The following is a 27,500-nucleotide window of genomic DNA, read 5'->3' as shown; positions in this document are numbered from 1 at the left end:
TCACATTCGTCTTCCAGGAACACAATCCAATTACTGATTTCAGTGCACATACAAGCTAAATGCTAGTACTGTGGGTGAGACCTCTAGGAAACTACACTTTTACAATCAACACTTAACATCCTGTTTCCATGATTTTAAACCAGTGGTGGGCAAAATATATCCCACGGTCCAGATCTAGCCCACAGCTGCCCCACCCCTCACCCCCAGCACTTTGCATGGGGCAAAGCCCCACCCGTTCCCACCCGAGGCAGCCAACTCCATGCTCCTGCCCACACCCATCCTGGCCCTGGACAGTGTGAACAGCTTCCAGGCAGGGCTGCTCCACCTGCTGTTGTAGCTGCCCAAGTACTGCTCAGCTCCCCCTACCTCCAGTGGCTCCTCCTCCCTGCTGCTCCAGGAAGCAGGTAGCACAGGGAAGTGGCAGCAGCCATTGGGGCATGTGCCTGGCCCCACATGCCCAGCCAGGCAGCTCCTGCTGTAGCACGCAGGGCTCCAGCTACACCTTCCAGCCAAGCAGTCACCTGCGGATAGCTGAATGGGTGGAAGGTGGCTGGAGCGATGCAGCAGGGGCAGGAGGAGAAAAAGGAGCTGCTGGAGGCAGGGGGAGTCAAGCAGTACCTGGAGTGGGAGGAGCTGAGAAGTATGTGTGCATGCTGATCAAGGCCAGGACTTGGGCCAGGGCCATCAGCGGGCACAGGTGTGAGTGGGAGCACAGAGTAAGCTGCCACAGGTGGGGCTCAGCTCCATGTGAAATGTCGTGGAGGCAGCCACAGGCCAGATTGGTGGGGGGGAGGCAGACAGCACCTACACCTGCCCCTCTTCTTCCCCCTACCCACAGCTGTTTCCTGGAACCTTACGGGTGTAGGCAGCCCCCCCACATACATACACATACCCATACCCCCACACTCCTCCATACTCACCCCCACATGTGCACACCCACCCTCCCACACCTCTCTCACACACACTCAAAATAAGTTTGAAAGACTGATCCCACAACTATTTCTAGGCATGATGAACACACATTAAAAACCATCATTTGGATTGACATAATCCTTATACACCACAGCTGCTCAACCTACAGCACAATGGCCAGATCTGACTCCCAAAGTGACTGGCTCCAGCCCGTAAAATGAGGTATCAACAGTAAGCAACCTGGCCCAGCTTGGCCCCTTCTCTGCACCATGCTGTTAATCCCCTCTGCAGCCCAGAGGTAAACTTTCCTTTCTCCATCCCTCCCCTCCATTTCACACTGAGAGCCAACTCTCATCCCCTACTCCTCCTTTCCCTACTCTCCTACCAGAGTAGTGGTGCATATTCATCTTTACCTGTTATAAACCTTACATCATTGTCTGGGAAATAAAAAGCACATTTAAACTGCATAATCAAGATGAAAGATTCACTATGTTCAATTGATATGGTTTTTCTGTTAACCTCAGAAAATTGTACAATAGAATCTAGAGTCTAGGCTCTTCCAAGGACAGAGACAACCAAAAATGCCACAATTCAAAGATAAAGAAATATTCAAGTCATTGGCTTGATCCTGTAATGAGTTCCAACTGGAGAGATAAGTATCCCCATGTAGCAGTCTACTGAAGCCAACAAGGGATCTCTTCCCATAGAACTGAATGCAGTTCACAATTAACTGTAAAACTCTTGCTACAACTTAATTTAATGTCATCTAAAAGCATTCTGAAAAACTAAACCTATAATGTGTTCTGGATCAACTGCCTCAGTGTATTTTATTATTCTCAAAACAAGCATGAGTATCACCATGAAAACAGTGAAAATCCCAGTTATGTTCACAATCTGGACATGGTATAGTCTTATTGATTTAACCAGGTATTGTCCTTCTCTGCCCTAGAACATATGTTTGACCAAGCTTCTTGCTTAACTTCTTGCTTAAAGTACTTGCTTAACAACACCTACTTCAATATGTATCTTCTAAACTTTTAAGATAATGTTGGAATGTTGAAAGTCAACAGCTCCCGTCATCCAAGTAAGAGGTGCAGAATTAGGCCCATAAGCAGTACAATCTAAGGAAAGGAATGTTAGCATGTTTTCCCAACACTTCAGCTAGGAGACAAGGAAAAAATAATAAAGCCCTGTTAATCAAGGTATTTGGGAAGGAATCTCTCCTGTTAAAAAAAACCCTTAGTAGCTAAAACTGTATATGGTAATTTCTTTATATAAGAGGCCTTAAAGGCTTGGGCCAAGATTTAAAAAAATGGAGCCTAAGATCTGGCTTTCAAACACACATGCAAGCATAAGATTTTCAAAACTTCTAAGCACTCACCCATGAATCCCACTGAAAATCCTGACCTGGATTTCTTTCGAGCATGTAAAACCCTTCAGAGCTGACTTTCAGGGGTATGAAGTACCCATGCTCCAACTGACTTCAGTTGGAGCTGTAGGTGGTCAGCATTTCTGAAAATCAGGCCTCCAGTGAATTTAAAATACTAGCAGGAATAAAAATATAAGAAAGCCTTTTGTAGGAACCAAATTCCCTCATCTACCTGCGTAAATATTGGGACATATCAAAGAAACACCATACAGTTATGAAGTAGGAGCAAGATACCAACTGCAAGAGCCTTATAAAAAAGTAATACTGGATTTAACTACTACACTTATCTGGTAATTCTTAGAAAGACTGCAGAAGTGACTTGCCCTACAGATTTCACCAGGGGCACTTCCAGCATTTCCAATGGAAGGTTCATCTTAGCTCTTCTAGAACATCTTCTAGGAAATATATTTTTCTGCTTTAGCAAAATATGACACTGTTGTATACAGAAAAATAGCCATCAGATACTAAAGCTCAAACACCAGAAAATGCTCAACTAGCTTACAAAAGGTACCAAGTGAAAGGATGGGAAAAATTGATAGTTAGATGTGTCTACACGAGATGCTTACTGCAGAGTTGCCTAATTACCTTTTCAGTAAGGCAAGCAGTGCTATTAGTCTGGAGTAAACTAATTTACTCCATCATAGGATAGGTCTGCCCAGCACAAGTACTGTTCTATGGCAGAGTTATTTACTCTACCACAACGCATGCGAAGATGGTGACCAGGGCTGGCTGGGGCACGAGAGTGCTACAGTGTGGGGCTGCCTGGCAGCTAGACCCATGCTGTAGCGTCCTCTTGCCCCAGCCAGCCCCTCTGCAGCATGGTGAGCTGAGCAGAAGTAGCCTCAGGCCAGAAGGCTAACCCCAGAAGGCCTCCTGCCAGCCAGGACTGCGCCGCCCCAGTTCAACATGCTATGGTCCCAGGAGAACATGTAAATGCTGCACGTGGGAACAATAAACTCTGGCATGAAATGAGCCAGAGTTTTTTGCCTTCCATTAATATTCACATGTAGACCACCCCTCCAGAACTGCACTTGTGTTCAAAGGAGTTGCTAAAGAACAGGACCATATGTAGTTTGCTAGTCCAGTTTCAGTAAGTTGTTGCGAAGTTAGTGTTCTCTCACATCACATTCTCTGCTGCATTTTGCTTTCAATGGTTTTAATTAAAAACTAAAAGTAAGATTAGGTTGCAACCATCAAATGTCATGTGAAATTGGTCAAAAACAAAATAAGATTGAGCTTTGTGTGTTTACAGTAGTAGCTTTGGGGCGATCCTATAGTTTTAATTATCTTTAATTAAGCCCAGAGGCTTATTCACACATATATACAACACAGACAAGTACAACAGCTGTGTGACAGAATGGATGGCCTGTTGGCTTGAACCAACCTATATACATTATTAAGGAGCAAAGAAGTAAGGAGCAAGAAGAATGTTCCTTCTATGTCTTCCATCAATAATCTGCAGAGAACGGTCATCTTCCCCTGCAAACACATACAGTTTAGCCGCAGCAAAATAAAAGTATGCTGCTCGTCTACCATTTCCCCTGATGTTTTCTTCTTTCAGAAGAATCTAAACATCCCCTCAGAGACAATGTGGTGTTCAGAATAGGGAGGCATTTTACCACAGTGAATTTTGGATAATCTCTCAACCAGGCTGATCATCTGTAAACCAGAATGAGACAGACTGAGACAAAAGGAGGTAGCTGGATGGGAAGTGTGTCTTAGTCTCAATAAATGGTGGTGGAGTGAGGAGTGGGAAATAAAGGGAGAAATACTCGTGTTAAGATGTTGAGAGGAATTTGAAACAATCAGGGCAGGAAGGGTATCTGAAAAGAATGAGCAACCTAGTTGCCTTTCCAAAGTCAGAGGCAACTGCTGATACGGGCCAACAGGTCTCCTCCAGCCCAGAAGATCGCCAAAGTTAAACTCCTTACTTTAAAAAAATCTGCCTGTGTCTGGGTAACATGCACTGGTAACATCTACTTTCTTGTTCCATATAAAATTAGAGAGCACACACTTCCTTGACTTCCCTCTTTCTCAGGTAACTGCAGCACACTTCCTCAAGGAAATCAGGGGGAGGGTAGGATTCAACTGCAAGATATAAAAGCAGGGAAGCTTTTATTTTTGTTCTGTCTACATGCAGAAATTAAAGATACAAGGAGGTATCAGTCCAGGTTACTGCAGTGTTTCCCAGGTGTAGAGTAATCCTCAAGGGGATGAGCACCAGCAACTGAAAATTCAGTAGACCTTATGAAAGACGGTTGATGTGGCATATTCTTTAAAAGAGTATCTTCTATATCAGAACATCCTTTGTTCTATGGCCCCATCTTTTCACCCGGCAGCTCACACATGAGAAGAGCTGAGACATGTTCCTGTCACAAGAGGCTTTTTCTCAAAAGACTCCCAGAGGGAGGAGTAACTATGGTTGTATTGGGGAGTTTTTACCCTGCTAGTCATGGTCTTCATACATTTACGGAAATTCTCTTCAACCGGCTCTCCTCTTGCCTTGCACAGCAATAATAAGGCACCATTTGCCAACAAGCTTAAATCTGGGATGCAGCTGACTCATTTCTTATCAAGAGCCCTGTGCCATTCCCCTGCAATCCCCCAAAGTCTTATGATATACCAAATACCAATATTACACAAGCTGCCTCTAAGCCCAACTTGTAACCGCTGCCAAGAAAGCCCAAATTAACATATATCAGGTCAGCATTTGATCACGCAGTTTGTAAATCTTCTGTCATCTAACTCACCTGAAAGTACCAGATGTATACCATAAATGTTCTTAGTTTGTATCTACTGAACAAGCTAATGATTTTAAAGGAAAGCAAAATCTACAAAAAATGTGTTAACCCTGCACAGAGCTGAGCCTGAGCTAATGCCCCATCTTCTGTAAAACTACAAAATATATTACATCTGCCCTATCCTTATTGCTTTTAGCAACAGTCCAGTATTTGTCTGAATTTGCAACAGCTGTTTCAGAATACTCTTGGCCATTTCTCTCTCCTGAGGATTTCTGCAGTGGGATAACTCTAGATAGTAATACAAACAAAGCTGTAGGAACCACTCTGGGATAAACATTTAGTGCATCTAGGATGGGTGTGGGTATGGATCCAAGCTTTACAAAACTTGGTAAATAACCTCTAAAGACCTAGAACTGGAATGGCTGTTTATGCAGATGTTTAGGGGCTTATCAGCACCTTACAAAAAAGCAGAACAGCTTCTATATGGCTACAAAACTCCTTGTGAAAGAAATGGAGAGGTGAGCTGGGAATCAAGCTGCAGATTACAAACAAATCTGCATGAAGCTGAACAGAATAAGGGAGAGGGGGACATGGCTGCATCTGCATGCAGAATTAAAAAACACTGAAGAAGATATCGGTGCAAATCAGGGCTGGGCAATTACTTGGGCCTGAGGACCACATACTTAGTTTTGATGAGCTGTGGCAGGCTGGGTCAGCACTCTTTCCCCCGCCCCCTCTCCCCCACAACAACTCACCAAGACTCCCTATGGGGCTGTGGATGGGCAGGGAGCAGTGTTCAGGAGTGGGAGGGGCCGGCAAGGCTGGGATCATATGCCCCTGCCCTCTGGAGTGTGGGGTGTGGGAGGGGGCATGTGCATGGGTGTGTGTGGACAGGGTGCTGCCTGGGTGCTAGGTCCCAGAAGCCTAGGGGAGGGAGGAGCAGGTGGCATGTGCAGAAAAGGTCAGCCAGGTGGTGCAGTCCTTGCTGTCCCGTGGCACTCCACGTTGGGCCAAGGCCTGCCCACTTGCACAAGGGCAGCCTGCATCACATTCCTACCAGTGCCTGCAGCCCAGCCAGGTGCTGCTCCAGTGGAGGCTCCTGCTCCAGATCTTGTCCCTGCAGTGCCATACTCACTGTGCCATGCTACACCGCTCCAGGCAAGCCGCTTCAGCTGGGCTCCTACCCCAGCACACGGGGCTCTGGCTACAGCTCCTAGGAACGTGACTGGGAGCTGAAGCCAGAGCCACAGTGCTGGGGTAGAAGCCACCTGGCTGAAGCTGCTCGCCTGCCCACCCAGAGGGGCATGCCATGGCATGGCATGGCATGGCGCAGCGCGGCGCAGCAAGGGTAGGAGCAGAAGCAGCTTCTGGTAGGTTGTTCCCAGTATGGCTGCAGCCAGTTGGATACTGTTCTGTGCCCCCCACCTCCAGAAGCAGCTCCCCCTCTCGCTCCTATGGCACCATGCTGCGCTGCTCCCAGCAGGTACGTGAGGCTCTGGCTTCACATCCCAGCTACCCTCCACTGGAAGGCAACCAGGAGCTGAAGCTGGAGCCCTGCATGCTGGGGGTGGGAGCCACCTGACTGAAACTGCTTACTCAAGTCAGCGTGATATGGCAGGGACAAGATCAGAAGCAGGAGCTGCCACTGAAGCCATGGAGTGCTGAACAGCACCTGGCTGCAGCTGTACCCATAGCAGCCCTACCAGAAGCTGCACGCTGGCTGGGCCCCATACCAGTGGGAGCCCAGTGCAGGCTGCCCTGGCGCAAGCAGGCAAGGCATGGCCCCATGTGGAGTGCTGGAAGGACAGCCACAGGCTGGATCCAGTCAGCTGGTGGGCCAGATCTAGCCCGCCAGCTGTATTTTGCCCACCCCTGGTATAAGTTATCCTTGGCATGCAAGTTATCTCTGGAAGCAAGCAAGACTAGACTGAGAAGCATGTGTGCCTCAGCTTACCAAGAGCCAGAAGCAATACAACTAAGGTTTGAACTACTGTGCTCACTTCTATGGTTGCTAAATCACATGCCAAAGATCATTGTCACTATTTAATACCCCCAAATAAAATCTATTTAAAGCTATCTCCATGCCTTTTATAGTGGACAAGCCAGATATTTTAAAAGCCATTCCAGCTGCAGGGAACTAAAAACAATCTAAGTATACTGTGGCAGTATCTAGGATGAAGGTACATCATGTATTCTGCTTTTCCATTCTCTTAAATGTTGGTCAAGAAGCAGCACAGAGGTCTCCCAGGAGAGTGACTGCCCTCCCAGCCTCAGGATGAGTACTATTACTGTTGCTGCTGCTTTGGTAACCCTAACAGATAAGCCTGTTCAGATGAGGAGTGTGTGAATGTTCTGTAAGCATGTGCTCACATATACATGCCCGCGCACACATATGTGCACACACTTTACCTATATCATAGGGTAGAAAATTGCATGTGCCTGGTTTACCTTCGTTCTTCTTTGCAGAGCTGCCCACAACAGCAGCTGCAACATTCCCAAGAATAAAAAAAAGAAAACAAACACACAAACTCCCAAAACCAGTGTAGCTACATTTGCTACCACAGAGCATAGGGGAAAAGGCAAAACAGCTTTCTTAGTCATCATCTATATGGGCATTTCAATTAACCTTTTTGTAAGATGGTTTAAGTTTGATTCACAAGTTCTTAGTCTTAAATACGCCTATTAGATACTGGGCCTGATCTTGTGAGGGGAAGATCTATTACTGTCTCACACTCACCTGGCACATATACAAACAAAAACTGCTTGGTACTTACTGCACACAAGATATGTTTAACTTCTTGAACTTTTTCATCAATGGATTTTGGAAGCACTGTAGGCAACAGACTGGAAACCACATGCAATATCAACACATAATAGAACTTTTAATGCACAAAGAGACTAAACGAAAAGATCCTTGACCTTCTGGCTTTCCCTTTAGCTCATGCATACCATTATCCCCAGTGAGACACCAAATGGAATGACGTTGAAAGTGATAGCTACCATGTAACAACTTTGGAAGCCAATTTCTGTAGTAGTTAAGCAGTTAATGGCATTAATCAGAATGATAACTTGTTAAATTCTACATTTATGCAAATCACATTTTGGCAGATCACATAGAGATTTTAACAGTAGAACCTGCCAAGTAAAAGTCCAAGCATTTTACAAATTTGCTACTTTGTTTTAATAATCTGTAAAATAATAGCACAAGCCTGCACCAGTGACTGCGGGCACATCAGAGGACAAAACATACTCAAACAAAAAAAATTAGGCAAAAATTAATCTCCCTCTTCCCAAACAGATTAATGAACAAATTGTTAACCTTTATGAAGCAGGGATTAATCTCTATAGTTAAATCCAATCTGTGCCTTTATCTTTTTAAGAACTTGGCATTTGTTAGAGGCCTTCCTAAAACATCCAACATTTACAAAATAAGGAAACAACTCTTTCCAAGTTACTGTAATCAACATATGTAAAATTAAAAGCAAGACAATATTATGCTGATGGGGTGAGTCACCAACTGAATTAGGAAAAGCTGCAGTTTGGATGGGCAGAACTTAGGACAATTTGGGTTTTACAAAACCTCAGTGGAAAAGCATCTGTTTTTTAAAAGAAAGATTGGGCATCTTTTGGAACTGGGTTCCACTTAAAGTGAGATAGTGGAAGAAACAGAGCTTTGGATTAATTGCTGTGGATTGCGGTTTTTCCTGCTTTCTAGATGCAGCAGAAATAAATATCAAGATGTTTTACTTTTAAAGCTGCTGATATTATTTAGTAAAACAAAAATTTGCATGGAATGCTGGACATTGCATTTGCCATTCAGCATTCTACTGCATCTTTAGCGAAATTAATGTGTGTGCATGTGTGTATGTGCGTGCGCATGCACATGTGTGTATGCACACATGTGCCTCCTCCTCCAAAGAACTACAGCTATGCAGACTGTTTAAATTAGTAAAAATATTTGCATGGAGTACATCACCATGTACCTGCAGTTTCATAAATCAACAACATTATATGCACACAGGCTTAAATTCTTTTATCATCCTGGTATATAAATATACATGTATCTAAGTACATTTTCTTCATTTGGATTAGGCTCAGAATACAGAATGTCAAAATATCCCTGGAAAAAATAGCTGGTCTTTTTCCCCTTTGGGTATGAATTTAGTTCTTTAAATGAATGTTCAAGTTTCCTGTTACCACATAAAGCCTTCAATATAAAATACTGGCCTTGATTAATTCCACATTTAATCATAACAAAATGTTTTACCTCCCAGTCTTTCTTTTATAGCACATCCTTTTACCCAATAATAAATCTTTACCTTACTAGGATTCCCATCCATTGACAGGGAAATGTACTGTACAATGTAAAATTAAAAAGTCCAAAAGTTTTTTAGCAATTTTCATTAATGGAGTCAACTTAAACAAGCACCGCGGTCTTTCCAGTGAAAACAGGATTCTCCCCACCTCCCTCTGGCTTTTCTCCTTACTGAATGCCATGGCCTTCACTCAACCAAAGGAAATGAAAGACAGACTGAGACAACAGCATCACGTGGGTGAGGGTCAGATTGATTTTCAGCTGTGTGGTGCTGTTTTATCACCCTCAGGACAAAAGTTAAGCCCTTCCTTTTTTTTATTATTTCAAGTCTGCTTTAACAAAGCAACTTATTTTTCCCTTAGATTTTGGTTAGGCTCCATACCTCCAAAATAATCAAGTATGCAAGGAAGTGAACTAATTCAAAACATTTGTGGGTATCTTCCTTAACAGACTAAAACCCAGAGCAGACCAGACATTATAATATTTTTATCCTTGAGTTTTCACTATTCCCTATGTATATATATTGGCTCCTTTGAACTACAAAGGTGTCCACAGTGACATACACTGACAGCAAAAAAAAGACTTGGATGCTTCTCATCGATGATCCTGGTCACTGGGAGAGAAGCATTTGCTATCTCAAAGGGGGCAAGTTCACAAATCTTTTTTCCTCCCTCCCCAGATTGTTTGCAGAGTGGTCAAGCACTGAACTGAACCCACTGCCTGTCACTTTATGATCTGGATATGCACGGCCAATTACTGTGGCAGCAACTGTCAAAGCAGCCAGCTTTGCTGGGACTCAAATTGCAGTTTTCTCAAGTATGGTAGGACTCACAGATTCATTCCCCCAACTTGCTTGTAAAGATAGGCTCATTTTTCCTTTTAATTAAGACTAATGCTCCCCCGAAGTAATGATGTAATTTTCAATGCAGCCAACTTTAGCCAGTCAGCTCCCTGAAACAAAACTACTTAACACAAACTGACAAACTGATGCATCTTAAAATCTTCTGGATGTCTTTTTCCTGATCCTGTCATTTGTATAGTTACCTTATTTTCTAGGAAATAGAAAATATTCTCCATTTAACCTACAGTAAAAGTAAAGATATAGCTTATTTTCACTTCCTTTTTCCATTGCTTGCTTTGGGTTGATGGTGTCCAAATTCTTTCTTTTCTACTAGCTGTCACCCTCAAGATGACTAGATATATTCCATAAAACATGGCAGACAAAACACTTTATTTATTTATGCCTTAAGGCCCCAATCAGAATCCAAATCTGGCTAAGCACTGTTTGAAAGCATAATGAGAGAAAATCTTGTCCCAGAGAACTTAAGACTTAACTTGACACAGGCCACAACAACTTCATGTAACAAAAAAAAAGGGAAAGGAGTTACATAACATGTAAGTGATATGATCAAGTAGTTACACAGGTTAACCATGTGTATATGAATCAGAGCATCACAGAAAAAAAGCACAAGACAACGATGAGAAAAGAGGAGAAACGATAGTCTCATTAGCTGACTAAAGGAAAAAAGTATACCAAAAAAGTATATGAGCATATATGCAGGGTAGGGAGGAACCGAGCTATAAGGAGCCATGAAAGCCATGGCAAGGACAATTAAACAAGGAGTTTAAGTTATCAGACCAATGAGTAAGAAAGAAGAAGAGGGAAGCAACTGTGGAGTGATGTAACATCAGGGAAGCCAAGAGGGAGAATGAGAAAGAAAACCTAAGGGGATGAGGGCCAAGGCAAGAGTAAAGCAAGGAGAAATCCCACTGAGAGATCACACTGTTGAACAAAGAGACAGACAGTGGGAGGGAATGAGGTGACCCCTCACAGGAGAAGTGCACGGAGAGGACAAGGAAAACTCAGCATTACAAAAGTCAAAAGCAGACAAGGAGAATAAGTTAAGGATCATCATAAACAAAGGCTAGGAAAAAGTGATAATGGTACATTGTAATTTATATTTTCTCTCCTATTACATATCAGAACAATACAATATAATATTTTTTTCATTTGCATATCATAAAGATATGACACTGATTGATGCGATTCAAATTGCTAAACAAACCCTTCTTGGAGTTCAATAAAATAAATTTTTTTCACTCATTTTTTGGTTGGGCGAAATTAAGAAAGGTTTATATAGAGATCCAGACTCCGAAAGGTCATAAAGCGATTTCTGCCACTCCCACCTATTTTTCCAAATTTAAAAATGACTAATTGCTACAAACAGGTTTATTTGTTTGCTTTTACTTCAGACAACACTTGATACAACTTTACTACAAGTCTCATTTACTTCAGTAAATATCATTAACCACAAAGGGCTACATAAGCAAAGTGAGTTCACTGTATAGAAACTGTTTGGGAATAATGAAAGAAATCTTCATTCTACTGCTTCTGGAACAGATTCCCTGGAGAAGAGAAAAGGCGATGAGCCTCCTCATACCTTCCTCAAGCCCTCACTTGCGAGGGAAATGGTAGCTGGGTAACAACACAATCAGGGACCAAGGTTTCTTTGACAATTATTGCAAAGATTTTCTAAGGTCTGAGGAAGTTAGGCAACCAAATTCCATTCTAAAATGGTGTCCTTCCAAGAGAATGGATGGTCCAGTCATTAGGATACTTGTCCAGGACAAGCAAGATGCAAGGAAGATCTATCACATATATGACATGATCTTAAGCAAATCAAAGTCTTGTACCTCAATTCCCCCATCCTGTAAAATGCATATAAATTGTACTTTCTTTGCTCACAAGGGTCTTGTCAGACTAAGTGCATTAAGACTGTGAAATGCTCAGATACTATGATAATAGCCATACAGAATATCTAATATTTAGAAAGCATCTTGAGAAGTCCAGCCTACTTTTCCCATTAACTAGAGGAAGAGCAAGATCATAATAATGAATAAGCAATCTCTGTAACTTTGTCCTGTCTTTTGCAATTGTCTTTTTTCCCCTCTTTTTTATTCATAAGCATATTGTTGCTTCCACCAGAAAAGTTCCTTAGCCACAGTGCTTGAAAAGAAGAACAGGGGGAAGAGGCTTCTAGGTACTATCAGATGCTAGGAAGAGGTATATGATAAAATACAACATGATATCACTTAGGACAGCTGAGATGGGCCCTGAATAACAAAAACAGATGATTCAACAGAAACTGGAAAAGAAATCTAGATGCTTTTACTATATGATTATTAATTGATTCCTGTCCAGACTAAGTGGATCTGACAAACTATAGGCCCATCAACCTGACCTGTATCCCGGGGAAGGTCTTAGAAAGTTTATTAAAGAGCCCATCCTTAATGGACTGGCCAACACCAACATCCTGAGGGATAGCCAGCATGGATTTGATGCAGGTAGGTCTTGCTTGACCAATTTCACTTCTTTTTACAACCAGGTGACCTATTACCTAGACAAGGGAGAAGAGATTGATGTCATATATCTTGACTTCAAAAAAACCTTTGAACTGGTATCCCATGATCACCTCTTGGCGACACTGGCCAATTGTGGCTTTGGGTCCACCATGATCTGCTGGCTGGAAAATTGGCTCTGTGGTCAGACCCAGAGGGTGGTAACTGACGGAAGTCAATCGTCATGGTGCTCTGTGACCGGTGGGGTCCCCCAAGGCTCTGTCCTTGGACCCATATTGTTCAACATCTCCATTAATGATGTGGACACTGGAGTCAGAAGTGGACTGGCCAAGTTCGCCAATGACACCAAACTTTGGGGCAAAGCATCCACACCTGAAGACAGGAGGGCGCTCCAGGCTGACCTGGACAGGCTCAGCAATTGGGCAGACGAGAACCTGATGGTGTTTAATACTGAAAAATGCAAGGTTCTCCACCTTGGGAGGAAAAACCTGCAGCATCCTTATAGGCTTGGCAGTGCTATGCTGGCTAGCACTACGAAAGAGAGACTTGGGGGTCATCACTGACCACAAGATGAACATGAGCCTGCAGTGTGATGCTGCGGCTAGTAAAGCGACCAAAACACTGGCTTGCATCCATAGATGCTTCTCGAGCAAATCCCGGGACGTCATTCTCCCCTTGTACTCGGCCTTGGTGAGGCCGCAGCTGGAGTACTGCATCTAGTTTTGGGCTCCACAATTCAAAAAGGATGTGGAGAAGCTTGAGAGAGTCCAGAGAAGAGCCACGTGCATGACCAGAGGTCAGGAAAACAGATCTTACGATGACAGGCTGAGAGCCATGGGACTCTTTAGCCTGGAAAAGCGCAGGCTCAGGGGTGATCTGATGGTGGTTTATCAAGGGTGACCACCAGTATCTGGGGGAACATTTGTTCACCAGAGCGCCCCAAGGGATGACGAGGTCAAACGGTTATAAACTCCTGCAAGACCGTTTCAGGCTGGACATGAGGAAGAATTTCTTTACTGTCCGAGCCCCCAAGGTCTGAAACAGCCTGCCATCGGAGGTGGTTCAAGCACCTACATTGAATGCCTTCAAGAAAAAATTGGATGCTTTTCTTGCTGGGTTCCTATGACCCCAGCTGACTTCCTGCCCTTCGGGCGGGGGGCTGAACTTGATGATCTTCTGAGGTCCCTTCCAGCCCTAGTGTCTATGAAATCTATAAGGGAAAGCTCTTACTCTAAAATAGGTGAATTTGTTGGTTTCCAATCATTCCTCAGATGTCACATTCATATTAAACACACTGTATAACAGTCCCTAACTGTTAGCAACTTTGGCAGAAGCCAAAGACTAAAGGGAGTCTAAACTCCCTTCTGCAGACAGTCTCCAAGGTTAAGGGTTTAGGCAAACAACTTATAAAAGTTGCAGAGCGGTGTCTGGAGTCAAACTAGGGTGTCTTGAGTCTAAAAAGTTTGAACCACTGTCCTAAAGATGCCTATCTACCCCTGTGGAAATAAACTCACAGTTTTGAAGATTTTAGAGCTAGCAGATCTAATCCTTTCACTCTTTAATTTCTTCCTTATGTGAATCCAATATATTTAAGGTAGTTTAACTAATAAAAACAATTTCATTAGTTTCAAATGCTGTTCTTGTCAATTTTTAATTGAATTCCAATTTCCCCATCTAAATGCAGCTTGACACAAATCATGAGAAAAAAATAATTATCAGCTAATAAATAATAAATATGCCATTCATCATTTTCTAACATCATAAATAATGTAAAAATTAAGATTCTGAATAAAATGTGAAACTACATAATTGCATTAGCAAATGCATATATGCAGAAAGAATGTATTCTCCTGGTTATCTGAAAGAAACAGCAAAATATATCAGCCAATGACAACCTTTATGAATTAAAAAATTAGGAAGGTAAGTAAAAAGTACAAATGCAAAACAAGATTAAAATGAATTATTTAAGTCAAGAGTTCCTGTTCACTGGTTTAAATCATGATTAAATTCAGTTATTTAAGTCATTTTGATTTAAATCAATCCAGATCCTCTCACAAATATTAGTTTCTCACAAGATTTTTTTAAAAGTAAAAAATATATATCCTGATTGTAGAAGAAAAAGGTATTTCAGTGGAAGATAAGTGAAAGGGGCACGTGAATAAGACAATGAATTAAGAAAATTTGACTAAAAATGCAATAAGAATATAAAACTGGGAAGGAACTTAAAAAAAGGAAAGACTCAAAGAAAAGTGAGGTAGTATGTGTAATGAGGCACCCATAAAAATTAAACTGCTTTGATCCAAGTCTTGCTCAGTCTCTTCCAGCTGTACTGCCACATTCCAAGCCCAATCGGTTCTAAAAACTTTGACTCCCAAATAAAAAGATGAGAGAGAATGGCCAGTTTCTCAAGGCAGGGGGGCAGTAAAGTGCTGGCTGCCAGTGGGCTGCCAGTATACCAGCCAGCTTTCCCTTAAGGCCAGCACATAGGGGCTGGCTGAGTTCTGGGTTTCTTAAACCCATAAGACATTAAAGAGAATGCCTCAGCTAGCTTCCCCAAAGCTGGCCATCTGAAGAAGACCAAGCCATGCTGGCTAGTTTCCCTAAAGCCAGCCGGCACTGGGGGGAAGCTGCATTCTGGCTTTCCCAAGCCTGGAGCACAGTTAACAACATGCCAGCTGTGTCTGCAGACAAGCCAAGTTTAATGAGGCCACAACAAAAGCATTCAAATGTGTACTATAGAACTTGTATGGTTTTTGTTACAGCTGGTCAAAAAAATAAAGGGTGGAAATTGTTCAAAACGTTTGGATAGCTCTTTCTCGGGATTTATTAAAATTTCCAAGTTTGCAAATTGTTTACCATTTTCTTTTTTACACTTAAGGAAAGCAATCTTTAAAAAATGCTCTCATAACATGTTTATGACAAAATGCTGCTCTGCAAATCCTGCCTGAAATGCACTGCTAGTTGGTTTTATTTGTTTCAGCTAACAATGAATTCTGAGGGCAAGCCTATACTGTCAAGGGACCATGCCAAGGAGCACCACAGTGAAGCATGGCCTACCTGCTCTGCACACATTTGAATACCCAAAGAGATGTAATGCAGCTGCCTGGAAGTGCACCAATAAGTTCACAGCAGGCTTATTAGTACATGCCGAGCATCACTGTTGTCTTTACATTACCTATACATAGGGGTGTAGCTGATGCAGAACAGGTGTGGTCGGCTTCACTCCAGCACTCCTTAACAGGGTCCTTTGATGGTATAGAAGTGCTTTTAGTTGTTTTCCCTACTGTGAAGACAAAAAAAAAATCTTTCTATCCCTCAGAGCTCTCACAGAGAATAATCCATCTCCTACTGCTGGGAAGCTGTCCATAGACCTGTTACTCTTCTCATGACAAGACAGACATAATAATCTTAGTTTGGTGTTAATTATCCATAGGATCTATTCTACCACCTCATTGCCTTCTAGACCAGCATTTCTCAACTGGTGGGTCGCAACCCAAAACTGAGTCACAAGAATATCTGAAAGGGTCACAAAGAAGTCTCAGAAAAATTCACAAAAGTGCACGTTTCCCCTTGCAGGCTGGCAGCATTCCAGTCTGCAAGTGGCTGCTTGGGACAACTGGAGGTAGTGGGCATACGTGCATCTGCATGCACAGATATGCAGGGCCAGCATACAGCAAGGCAAGGTTGCGGGAGCAGGCCTGGCAACTGGATGCAGGTAACTGCATGGGGAGTGGGGGATGGAAGTCCAAAGGACTGTCCGGAGGGCTGGTGTGTGTGGGGGGGGGTGGAGGGGGGGCCCTGGTGCTGGTGGCCAGGCACAGCACTGCGGCAGGGCAGAGGGACTGGGGAGAAAAAGGCACCTGGCCCTCCAATAGGAGAAGGAGGTGGGAGCTGTCCTTTGCAGCGGAGAGCTGTGTACCTGGGCCAGTGGGATAGGGCTGCGCCCATACATGCAGGGGCCCACATTTGCTGCTTGTGCTCTGCCCCAAGTGGGACGGGGGCATTGAGGGGCCCATCCAGCAGGGCTGGGGGAGACAGGGACTGCAGATCAGGAGTGAGGTGCACCAGCATGGCCTGCGGGGTGTTGAGGAAACAGGCCATGGCTTGGGGGTGAGGAGTGCCAACAAGGCCAGGGGGCTGAAGCTTGGGGTTTAGGGGCACCGAAAAGGCCACGGGGCTGTAGCTTGGAGGTGAGGAGCACCAGCAGGGCCAGGGGCACAGGGAACTATGGGTCATGCACTGGTAGGGCCAGCGTGGTGTGGGCCGGGACAAGTCATCAATCTTGGCAAATGGGTCCCAGTACAAAACAAGTTGAGAACCACTGTCCTAGACAACATCAGTTTAGCATTTACCAGTACCCATAGTTCTCCAGCCTGTCTCAAGTCCTTTTAGGGGGGAGGGAAGAAGGAGGAGGGACATAAAGAAAACATAAAAGAAAGATATTGGTTAAGCAACTTGCAGATATCCAGATCTACATGAACTCAGAAAATCTGGCTTCGGAACCAGTACAGCACAGAAAATGAACTTACTACATGGGCTGGTGATTTTTTCCTGGTGATAGATAAAGATGAAGTGACCATGCCTTAGGGGTTTTTTTTAGTGTTCTCAGTTACCTTCAGTGCCAATGACCATGAGTTATTGCTGACATATCTGCAGTGCCCAGCAAGATAGATAGATTTGCTTGAGTGACTCCAATTCTTTGTTTCGGAGAAGCTGCAAAGGTAAAGCAGGCAGCTGCTCAAAGCTCACTCAGATAGGTTCCAGTCTAGTCATTCATCTTATTACAACAATGTATGACACTGTCAGAAGGGATGGCATAAAATGCCTCCACAGTGCTGAGGACAAAGCTATCTTAACTTTATCATCCCCTTCTGTTTGAGATTGAAAGGTAGATGAGGACTGGTGTTTGACCTGATCTGATATTTGATCCAGACTAGGCTGAAGGATCATTAGGAGGATGGGAAAATGAATCAGAAAACAAAAAATGGCAAACTCTTAGTCAGGAGGATGCACCTGCCATCTGAAGACTGCCTCAAATCATGGTAGTCCTTCTAGGTCAGACAAATTCATCTGGACCTGTGAGCCATAACAGTGACATGTGGCCAGACCTGACCCATATACCCCCTCCCCTTCCCATCCTCCCTTTCCCAGCATAATAGATCCAGCTGCTGTTCCAGCCAGTCTGGGACCTGTGCTGTGTGCAGCATGGATCTTAGAGCAGCTGGAACAAGTGCAAGTGCAGCATTGTTTGGCCAGGGACATGTAGCATGGATCCCAGACTGGCTAAAGCCGGCACCACGCTGCACACAGAGCCTACCCCAGCTGGACTGCACCACACACAGTACCCGTGCTGGGAACCATGCTGCACATGGCGCCCGCTCCAGCCAGTCTGGGACCCACATTGCACACAGACTGACTGGAGCAGGCATCACATGTGGCACAGCCCCAGAGCTGCTGGGGCAGGCACCATGTAGGGTGTACATTCCAGGGCTGATGCTGCGTGTGGTACAGTCCAGACAGAACAGGCATCATGTATAGCATGGTGCCCACTTGAGCCAGTCTGGGATCTAGTCAACACTCCCACATCCAGATTGCTCTACATCCAGCACCTATTCTAGCCGGAACAGCAATATGCTCTGTGGTGTAGTCTCAGAGTGGCTGGGGTGAGTGCTGCATGCAGCGCATGTCATTGGCCCTGCCTGTGAGGCTGGTCTGGCATGTACCGTGCCCTTGATGGATCTGCTCAGACCCAGGAGAAGTACCAGGAACCAAATGGTGTTGCAGCAAGTGGGCTGTATGTTTACCACACCTGTCCTAGATCATCAGGCAGCATGTATAGCCAAAACTGATTTCTCTTAATGACAGTAGTACATAGGCACACAAGGCACAAGTCCCAGGCACTGCTTAAGCCTGGGGGGTTGGCACCAGATTAGAGCAAGAAAGTTCCTCACCCTCCCCATTCTCATCCCTATCTCTCATCCCCTGCATCTTCCCTGAAGTAGCTCCAGCTCCGACAGTGAGAAAGGCGAAGCCGTGGCAGTAGCGTTCTGTTCAGGAGCTGTGGCCAGTGATTCACTGCTTCTAGGGGAGATGTCACCTCATTTTTTTGCTATGAAAAGACAGTGTTAAAATCGCAAAAAAAGGAAATGACACGTCCCACAGTGAACCTCCAGTCGCTGCTCATGCCCAGAGTGCAGTACTGGCCAGTTACATCTCTGATCACCAGTCAACAAGAAAGGCACAGCCTTTACTTTTGAATGCAACTCTTGCTACAAGAATCCATGCTTGTGTCAATGTGGATTGGACAACATTAGTTTCTCTTCCAAAGGTTTACCTATACCTTTAAGACCATTTAAAAACATAAGCCAATACAGATGCAACCCTTGTTTACTGAAGAATGTTTTACCCAAAATAGGCCCCTCAAAATTTGGAGTGTGTTTATTAAGTGGGAAAGCTGATTGTCTGCCTGGGATGGAAGTACCCTGCTTTGATTCCTGCTCCACAATACAGCAACTGTTACATTACTATTCAGGCAGCTGAGGGAGTCACTTGACGTAATGGCTCAGTGTTCTTCACCTTAGAGGTATTAATGATCATCTCTTCTTTTTAATAGTCCACTAATCAAGCTCATCTTTCTTAGAGCAATTTTGCCAGATGCTAGCTGCTCCAGATCACTCTTCTCATATTTCATAGTCTGGGAGACTCCTTACCTCTATCCACCTATGGAGAGCAGTCTTCAGCAACAGCTGAGGTTTCAGCTTTAGTCAAGCGGGAAAAGGAGGATGAACTCCCTGAAGATTAGACCCTGTCCCTGCTCTATGCAGCCATAATTCTGGAAAAACCTTTTTTTTCCTTCATCCTGCTTTTCAAAAACAAGATTCATATTATCCTCTGATGCACATGATATGTGAGAAAATATGGTAACCCCCTCTCTTGTTCATAAATATTGATTATTTATTAGATATTGAAATGGCAAAAAACTAACTGCCCTCAAATTCAATTTACAGCACCTTCCCCTCTCATAACAGAACACTTTGTAAATAAAAATAGGAACTTCCCAGCCGTCAATGTTACCTTTAAAAATCTCCCATAGGAACAAAAAAGCTGTCACAAAAGCCATTTCATAACACTATAGCACTGCTCCAGGTGCCCTGGAGGGAACATGGGCCTTGCACTATATTCAGAGGGTAAATAGATCAGGGCTCCAACAAATCTGGGTGGTGAAGTTCATTCCAGAATCAGCGGGCCTTCACAAAGAACACCCTGCCCATAGTTCCCTCTCCTTTATACTGAGGGAGCTCCACTTCAAATGCTTCTGCTGGTCACAACTGCAACAGCTTGTCAGGAGGAGGAAAGTGGTCTTAGAAACAGCCTCCTACCAAACCACTATGCATTGTAAAGGTCCTGCACCCATCATGAGGCAACCACTGCAGTAAGCAGAACACGTGCTCTAGGTGTGACTCCCTGTTTAATAGATGCATTCTGTTCTCACCTTCACTTACTTTAGATCTTGTGGATTGGGTGTGGACGTGTTTTTAGTTATATCTTAAGTTTCTAGGGGCAGGCATGTTCTAAGCAGATAAAATAAACAAACTGGTTATAAAAAACAATAATAATTCCTTACTGAAGAGCTAATAAAATCAAGGTAAGGATGAAAGTGCTTTTACCTGTGTGAAAATGAGTTGCAACACAGATAGATTGAGGGAAGACATAATCATCATAATGAAAAGTATGTACAGGTTGGCAGTGCATACCCAGGCCATCAGCAGGTACTGCTGGCTATGTGGCGGCAGAAGGGAGTAGCAGACATGCCTATTATTTACAGAGGTTTTTGGTTATATACAACCAAGCTGTTTGCAGACACATTGACAACACTCTTCTTATCTGTAAGCACAATGTCCAATTTCCCATTCTGCCTGCCCTGATCCCCTGGGAAACCCGTCACAAATGTCTCTCTGGCAATTCACTGAGGGAGGGGCAAGGCACACCAGCAACATTTTTATTTGAGAGCAAAATGTCCAGTTTCCCATTCCCACAGCTCCCAAAAGATGCACCACCAAGGTCAAATTGGCAATATTATAGTGAGCTACTGGGGCACGGAGTGCTCTTGCACAGGCTCTTCATACCTCTGTTATAGGATGCATTAATCCTGCTGAACATGACCCCTTATGGGACTACAAGAGTCAACCCTGAATTTGGCCCTTTATGGTACACAACCCTCATTTTAGATTTAAATGATCTCTTCCCACAGAAACCAGATAAGAGAGGCACTTCAAGGGCCAACTGGCAGCACTGCAGCAGCCTCAAAAAACAAAGATACAGAAACTGCTGAAGAAACAATTCCTACATCATTTGACGGTCAGCCTTCATTAACTCTTCCAGTTTGATGGGCCTCAGTTTGAGTCTATGTCCCATAGTCAGAGTTGAGCAGACTGAACGGTGCATCACCTACCTGTAGCTGCAGAAGGATTCTCAGGATTGCTGGAAATCAACACTGTCAGAAAGTATAACACTTTGTGCAGTATTACAACCATCATGCATTAAACACTATGCTAAGACAACCGCTGGACTGGACGAGTCACACAGGAACACATACATATACCCTAAGAACCTCACAGCGTTGCAAAGAACCACAATAGGTACATCTCAGCACAAGGAACATGTCAGCTCTGAGCAGGCTCTAGTTAAGTAGCAGCTCAGGAAATATATTTTGCAGTAAGCTCTACTAAACAGTCAATTCTTCAAACGTTAGCATGTGACTTATTTATCATTAAATTTGTAATAGAATTTCTGCTTGGTTTCAGCTGCAAATTCATACACTGTAATATGTTTTAAGTAATGTAGAAAAAATATTAAACAGGAGGCAATATTTCATTGTGGAGTTACTTAGGAAACTAGAGGGGCTAGTAACTTATTAGCATAATAGCTTACTGATATGTTTGTTATAGGAGTCCTGAAAAGAACTTATTCATACACTGAATGGGCACTATCCACATATACTTAACTATTATCTATGTAATAGCAATCTGTTCCACTTGGCCCTCAGGCATGTCAACTAACATAGCTTTGGCATTTTCAGTGAGGAGCTTAGAGCCCTCAGCACTAACTGGCTTCTCAGCACCTCGCAAGATGAGGCTCCTTCTATTCTGTCAATGGTGGTATGCAATCAGACTGCATTTTGCTGTCTTATTCCAGGGAACATATATACTGAATACAGGGTCAAATACAAAATGCCTAGTTGTTAAGGACAGCCAGAAGCTGCTCCAGCACCTTATTATCCTTACATCTGGAGGTGTTATTGCCTGTGACCAAAAAAGACAGTGCCCTGTGTTAATAGCCCTTCCAGCAACATGATAATAAACATTTAACTCTCCCAGTGCCCACTTTCAGATCCTTACACTGAAAAGTGAGAACTCTAAAAGAAGTCCATGTTGCTACACTGTTTTCAGTGTTAGCAGGGCTTTTCCGGTGCCAATTTTAATACGTTCTACAATGATCTGTGGAAAGGAGGAAAACTGTATTCCGGCACCAGAAAAAAAGGTGGGGGAAATTTGTTATTTTTTATACTGAAACACTAGCCAGGTTAAGAGAAAGAAAAAGGGCTCTGGCACAGGCAAGAGCACTCAGACTGAACTGCAACACAGTAATTAGGGCCAGTAGGTCATTAGAGCCACAGCTGTATAAACTAGGTGTATAATTAACTTTCTATACTGCTTTTACACAACAGCATTTTACTTTCCTCTGTGAAGGGTGATCAGTAATCCAGTAATATTTAGGAAAAAAGAAAGAAAGAAAAATAACTTAGAAAGTGCCAATCAGGTACAGCAAAACATTGTAATTTGGGGGGTGCATCTGAGAAGTCTGTTTTTGTAAGTGTAAAATACAAAGTACTACATAAGAATTACATTCATGAGATGTAGTCACTAGTTTTACAAGCTGCCATATAGGGGTTGTTGGGTGAGCATCCTGCATACACAGTTGCAAGACAATTATAGTTCTCTGTAGCAGGTGAATACAAGAAAATGAAAAATTATACACTAGCATGAAACAGTTACAATACCTCATTTAAAATGTAAGCCTAATGTACAAGTTACAGGGCATTTAAAAGGAGCAACTGCAAGACTTTAATTATAAACTAGTTCCTACCGTACAGTAGTTTAGAAAAATCAGCCACTTCCAAGCTGGCAATATCCATATATAGCTCTGCTGCTGTTTGAAACAGACAACCTGTAAAGTTATCAACAACAGAAGAGGACCTCATGAAATGCTCAGGGACCCCAACATAACCTATTCCTGTCCAGTTCATTGATGTGCTAACTTGCTAAAAAATACTCCATATTCAGTTGAGAAACTGAAGAAAAAGGAAGATAACAAATGGGCACGTAGACCCAATAGGGTGCATGAAAGGGTGGTGATCTGGCAGACGGAGAAAAAATAATTTGCTAAAGAAGTGCAGTTTTTTTTTTAATTTGAGAAAAGTGCTAAAATCCTGAAAAAAGAAAAAAAAAGACCCATGCATGTTTATAAAAAAAAAAAGCACATACGCTTGTATAGCAAAGCTCGGGGCTTCTTAACTACTTTTCATCAGACAAGAAATAACTCAGCATCAGCCACAAGATAATGATATGTTGCAGAATAGTTGCTTGATGCATGCAGCATCTGGTACTGGCCAGAGGGGACACAATAATTTGTAAATCCATGTTTGAATGTTACTGCTGTCGACAATCTAAGGTATAAAAATCGGTGTGCAAAAAAAATTGGTTTAACAAAAGAAACCACAAGGCTGTTTTGAGTAACAGTGTTTAGTCTTCCTTAAAAAGGAAGGTAGAAAAAGGACAGACATTAAGTTAATTTTTAAAACTACCAACACCCAAAATATATGCTCAGTGTTCCCATTTATTTGGGGGAAATTTATAGAGTTGCTGTTGAACTGGTTTAGGGTTTAATTTCCAAAACCACTTTTCAGAGGGAGCATAGGGAAGACAAGGCAGATGGGATGACCCAGACAGGGAACCCAATGTCCCATCAAAGCAAATATCTCTACTTACACCAATTTCAGAATCCCCATACAGATTGTGAATCTACAACCTGCAACCACAGACATCAGTTAGGAGTAAAAGGTGCAAAAGGCCCCCAAGTTCTGTCAGAAACAGAACATCCACTTGCTATTGACATCAAAAAGAGAATTACACATGTATGCTGCAAGAGATGTCTAGATTTCCACAATGTTTTTGTCCTCAAAGAAATAAGTCTGAAGTACATGAAAAAGCGAGGGGGAAAATGGCTGTTTGCTCTTTCTTTTTGTGTCAAAGAAGCTGCTTTCAAAGTGTATTATAACTTTAGCGTACTGTAATGAATTTCTAAGGGATTCCAATGAAATAGATGGTTTATGCTATTCTTTGGAGTGATCTCTTACAATCCTGCAATACTCCTGAGTTGCAAGATCTTTCTAACTTCAGTATCCCAAAGGAAGTCATTAGTTATGTTCTATTACCAGCCTTGTAATATTATCAGCACAAATATTACCTGTATTGATCTAGACCCATGTAGGCACTATTGAAAACACTGCTTCAGATTAAGACATGAAATTCTAACTTGCCAAGAGGTCAGACACTACATTACAATCTCATGTGTCAGACAGGCACTGAAAATAAAAGGAATGTAGTGCATCTAACCTAAATGTAATTTACTTTATAGTAAAATAGTTTGACAAATATGGTATTACCTAACGCTACTTTAAATTTTTTTTACTCTCCTCGTATAATCCTTTTCTACTGAATTTTGAAATTTGTTTAGACTGTGCTGTATGTGAAATATTTTTATTTTTGTCAAACAACAGCTTAGAGTGTGTCTGCATTTGCAAGTTTTTTCTCATTAAAGTAGGATATAAATTCAAAGTGCTGATTAAGTCCATGTGTGGACATTCTTAATCTGGAAAAAGGGTACTTTTTCCCATTTAACTTAAATGCATTTGCTGTCCACTTTGATTAAATTAACCTGGAAGATTACATTTATTCTGGAATGAGAATCTCCACACTTGAAGTTAATCATGAGTTTTTGTTTTTTTATACCAAAATGTCTTTTTTTTTATGTACCAGCAAAGACAATACAGTTATATGCATCATGTTAGTTGCAATTAAAAAACCAGCTGTCAGAGCTTGATATATCTTGTTTCAGCAGTTCCCACAAAAGTATATAGTTCTCAGTTTCAACTATATATCTCACTAGCAAAATGGCACTTGTGGCCTAAAAATATTGACAATAATCAATGTCTTATTTGCTTGCTTGTTTTTGGGGGGGATTGTCACAGTTCCACGTGTTAATTTCATGCTGATTTGGCAATTCTGATTTCATTTTCAGCTGTCGCATTCTACAGCATGGAGTCATTTTCAGTGGATGCCATGAAGTCACATATGAATGAACAACGCCAAGGGATCAGCAAACTACAAACCACAAGCTGGATCTAGCTAAACAAGCAACGTCACCTAGTCTGTGACGCTGAGACACTGGCAGTAACTCTGTGGCAGAGGACAATAGTGGCTATTCAGCAGCAAGGAGACCAGCTGCCAGATCAGGAGTGTGGCGCCAAGTCCAAGGAGCTGCCAGGTTGGGACCATGGCACCAACAAGAGGAATGGCAGCCCATCGTCAGAGCAAGCTACACTAAACTTGGCCTATTGCTACTAAAAGATTGCTGACCCCTAAACAATGTCATCTGCATACCCATACTTAGTGCACCTTAAAAATGCACTATGGTTAATATGATAGCTATAAGGTGGTGAAGAGTGACACTGAAGTTGGTCACTTCAAGATTTTATGGAGCCTCAGACTTTCACCATGTATTTTGCTTGGCATAAACAGAGCAAGAATAGAGCATGAGATGAGCAGAACACTCTGGTATGGGTGCATGATACAGAACAAGCAGCAGAGCAAGAAGCACTTGAATCACACTGCACTTTACAATCTCTGTCCAGTGCAAGATAAGAATGAGCTGGATAGAAATTCCTTTTCCATTCCCTCCAGTAGATAGAAAGAAGTGAAAAAGGGAACTCCTTTCTCTAAACAGCCATAAGAGTAGCACAGAGAGAAAGGAGCTATAGGCACATGTTAAAGAACAGATGGAGCTACAGCCAAACCATGAATCCCCTGAGAAATCCTTGAAGGATGATACACCTAAGCTTCTCAAAAGCTGTAGGTTCCCCAACCTGTTTTATAAGTTTCCTGTATTTATTCATGGCTCAGAATAATTACACCAATCCAGAGGGGAAAGAAAATATAGATTACTCACCAAATAAATGAAAAGGGGTGAGACTGGTTGAAGTTCTAGAGATCCACACAAAAGAGGAAACTTTCCTCTATGACCTGGCTCATAACCTAGCCATTTTGCTCACAGTTGGAACTGGCAAAAAAAGGTCTTGGATGGATATGGTAGGAATAAGTGATGGCTATTTTATTCTGGGAAAGGTAAGGATTAGGTTCTCTGGTTTAAATTCACAGGAATATAATTTGTGCTTATCTTATTTACATCTTTGGTTAAACCTGCAAATATATGTGCACTGGCCCATAAATCAGGTCAACGTGCTTTGCAGAACACCTGCTGATCTCACTGTCATAGAAAGTGCCGTGTAAAAGCAAAATATGTTGCAACTGCTCACACCAATGCTTTGAGCTTGTTATTTCTTTTCATAAAGTAAAATCAAGACCAATTTATGATGAAACCTATTGCCATGTCCTTATACTTCCAAAAATGCAGCAATAACCTATTAAGCAGCAGTATGGCAAATGTTTAAAATGGGATTACAAAACTCACATTAATAAATTCATCTCAGAAACTGCCATGTCCACTTAAGGGCTTCAGAAGCATTCCTTCCATGGAGTTTTGTAAATTTAACTTTGTATTAATAAACATTCTTCATTTGGAGAAAAAAGCCTGTCTGAAACTTTTGGTGCTAATAAAAAACACAACATTTTTGTCTAACATAATTACTGAGAGATTCCAATTGGAAAGCTGTTGCTTTTATTTTAATTTTATTAAAAAAGTGAACAAAGGCTACCCAAGGCACCACAATAAAATTACATTAACTGTAAAATTACATTATTAATTCTTTAATCTCACTTGAGGCCTCAAGCTGTTGCTATGTCCAATTACCCAGCTAACCACCTGTCAGAATTGTAAAGCTAGTTTAACATTACCTCCAGGACAGTTGTGTGCCCTATGTTCAGTCAGGTCTGCCAGTGAATCGAAGTCCTGCTGACAGTTATCGCAGGTGTAAATTGACTCATCCTCCATGTCTTCATCTTCCTCATTTCTCTCTTCCTGACTTGTCACGCTGTTCCTCTCCTCCAGGGCCCGGCTATCCTTCGTATCATTCTCCAGATCCCCTCCTAGGCCTCCTGCCAAAAGGGAGAATATACTCCATTGTAAGTTCTAATGGTCTAAGGACAGATTTTAAAGGAATTGTCTTGCATTTATTAAGATACATTTAATTATCATAGCTCTCACTTGAAGTTATCCCTGACACTTCTCATTATATTAATGTGGGGTTTTTTTATCATGCAATGCAGCAATGAATAAACCCTCCAAAGATACTTTCTTACCGTTTGGGGAGGGGGGGGTAAGAATCTCTAAGTCTTCATCACACAAACTTGTTAGGATTTCATAGTTTCATAGTTTCTAGGGTCGGAAGGGACCTGAGCAGATCATCAAGTCTGACCCCCTGCCATGGCAGGAAAGAGTACTGGGG

At 42.6% G+C, this 27,500-nt stretch overlaps 1 protein-coding gene across 7 annotated transcripts in view; it reads right to left on the bottom strand.

Annotated features, from left to right (window-relative positions):
• The window catches only part of ZNF423 (zinc finger protein 423), a 253,010-nt gene that overhangs the window by 181,035 nt on the left and 44,475 nt on the right, over nt 1–27,500 (bottom strand). For 4 of the 7 annotated variants that reach the window (XM_019535759.1, XM_019535760.1, XM_019535758.1 and 1 more), the window contains exons 2-3: nt 26,950–27,150; nt 22,904–22,984 (exon numbers count right to left, since the gene is read on the bottom strand). In XM_019535759.1, coding sequence (XP_019391304.1) covers nt 22,904–22,984; nt 26,950–27,046 — 178 coding nt within the window. In that variant the 5' untranslated portion in view covers nt 27,047–27,150. The remainder of the gene's footprint in view (nt 1–22,903; nt 22,985–26,949; nt 27,151–27,500) is intronic. The other 3 variants (XM_019535761.1, XM_019535754.1, XM_019535757.1) reach the window with 1 other exon arrangement.

Source organism: Crocodylus porosus, unplaced genomic scaffold (genome assembly GCF_001723895.1).
Source record: "Crocodylus porosus isolate Cpor-Errol unplaced genomic scaffold, CroPor_comp1, whole genome shotgun sequence".
Lineage (NCBI taxonomy): Eukaryota > Metazoa > Chordata > Crocodylia > Crocodylidae > Crocodylus > Crocodylus porosus.
The sequence above is the reverse complement of the archived record's forward strand: the minus strand, read 5'-3'. Positions and strand labels throughout refer to the sequence as shown.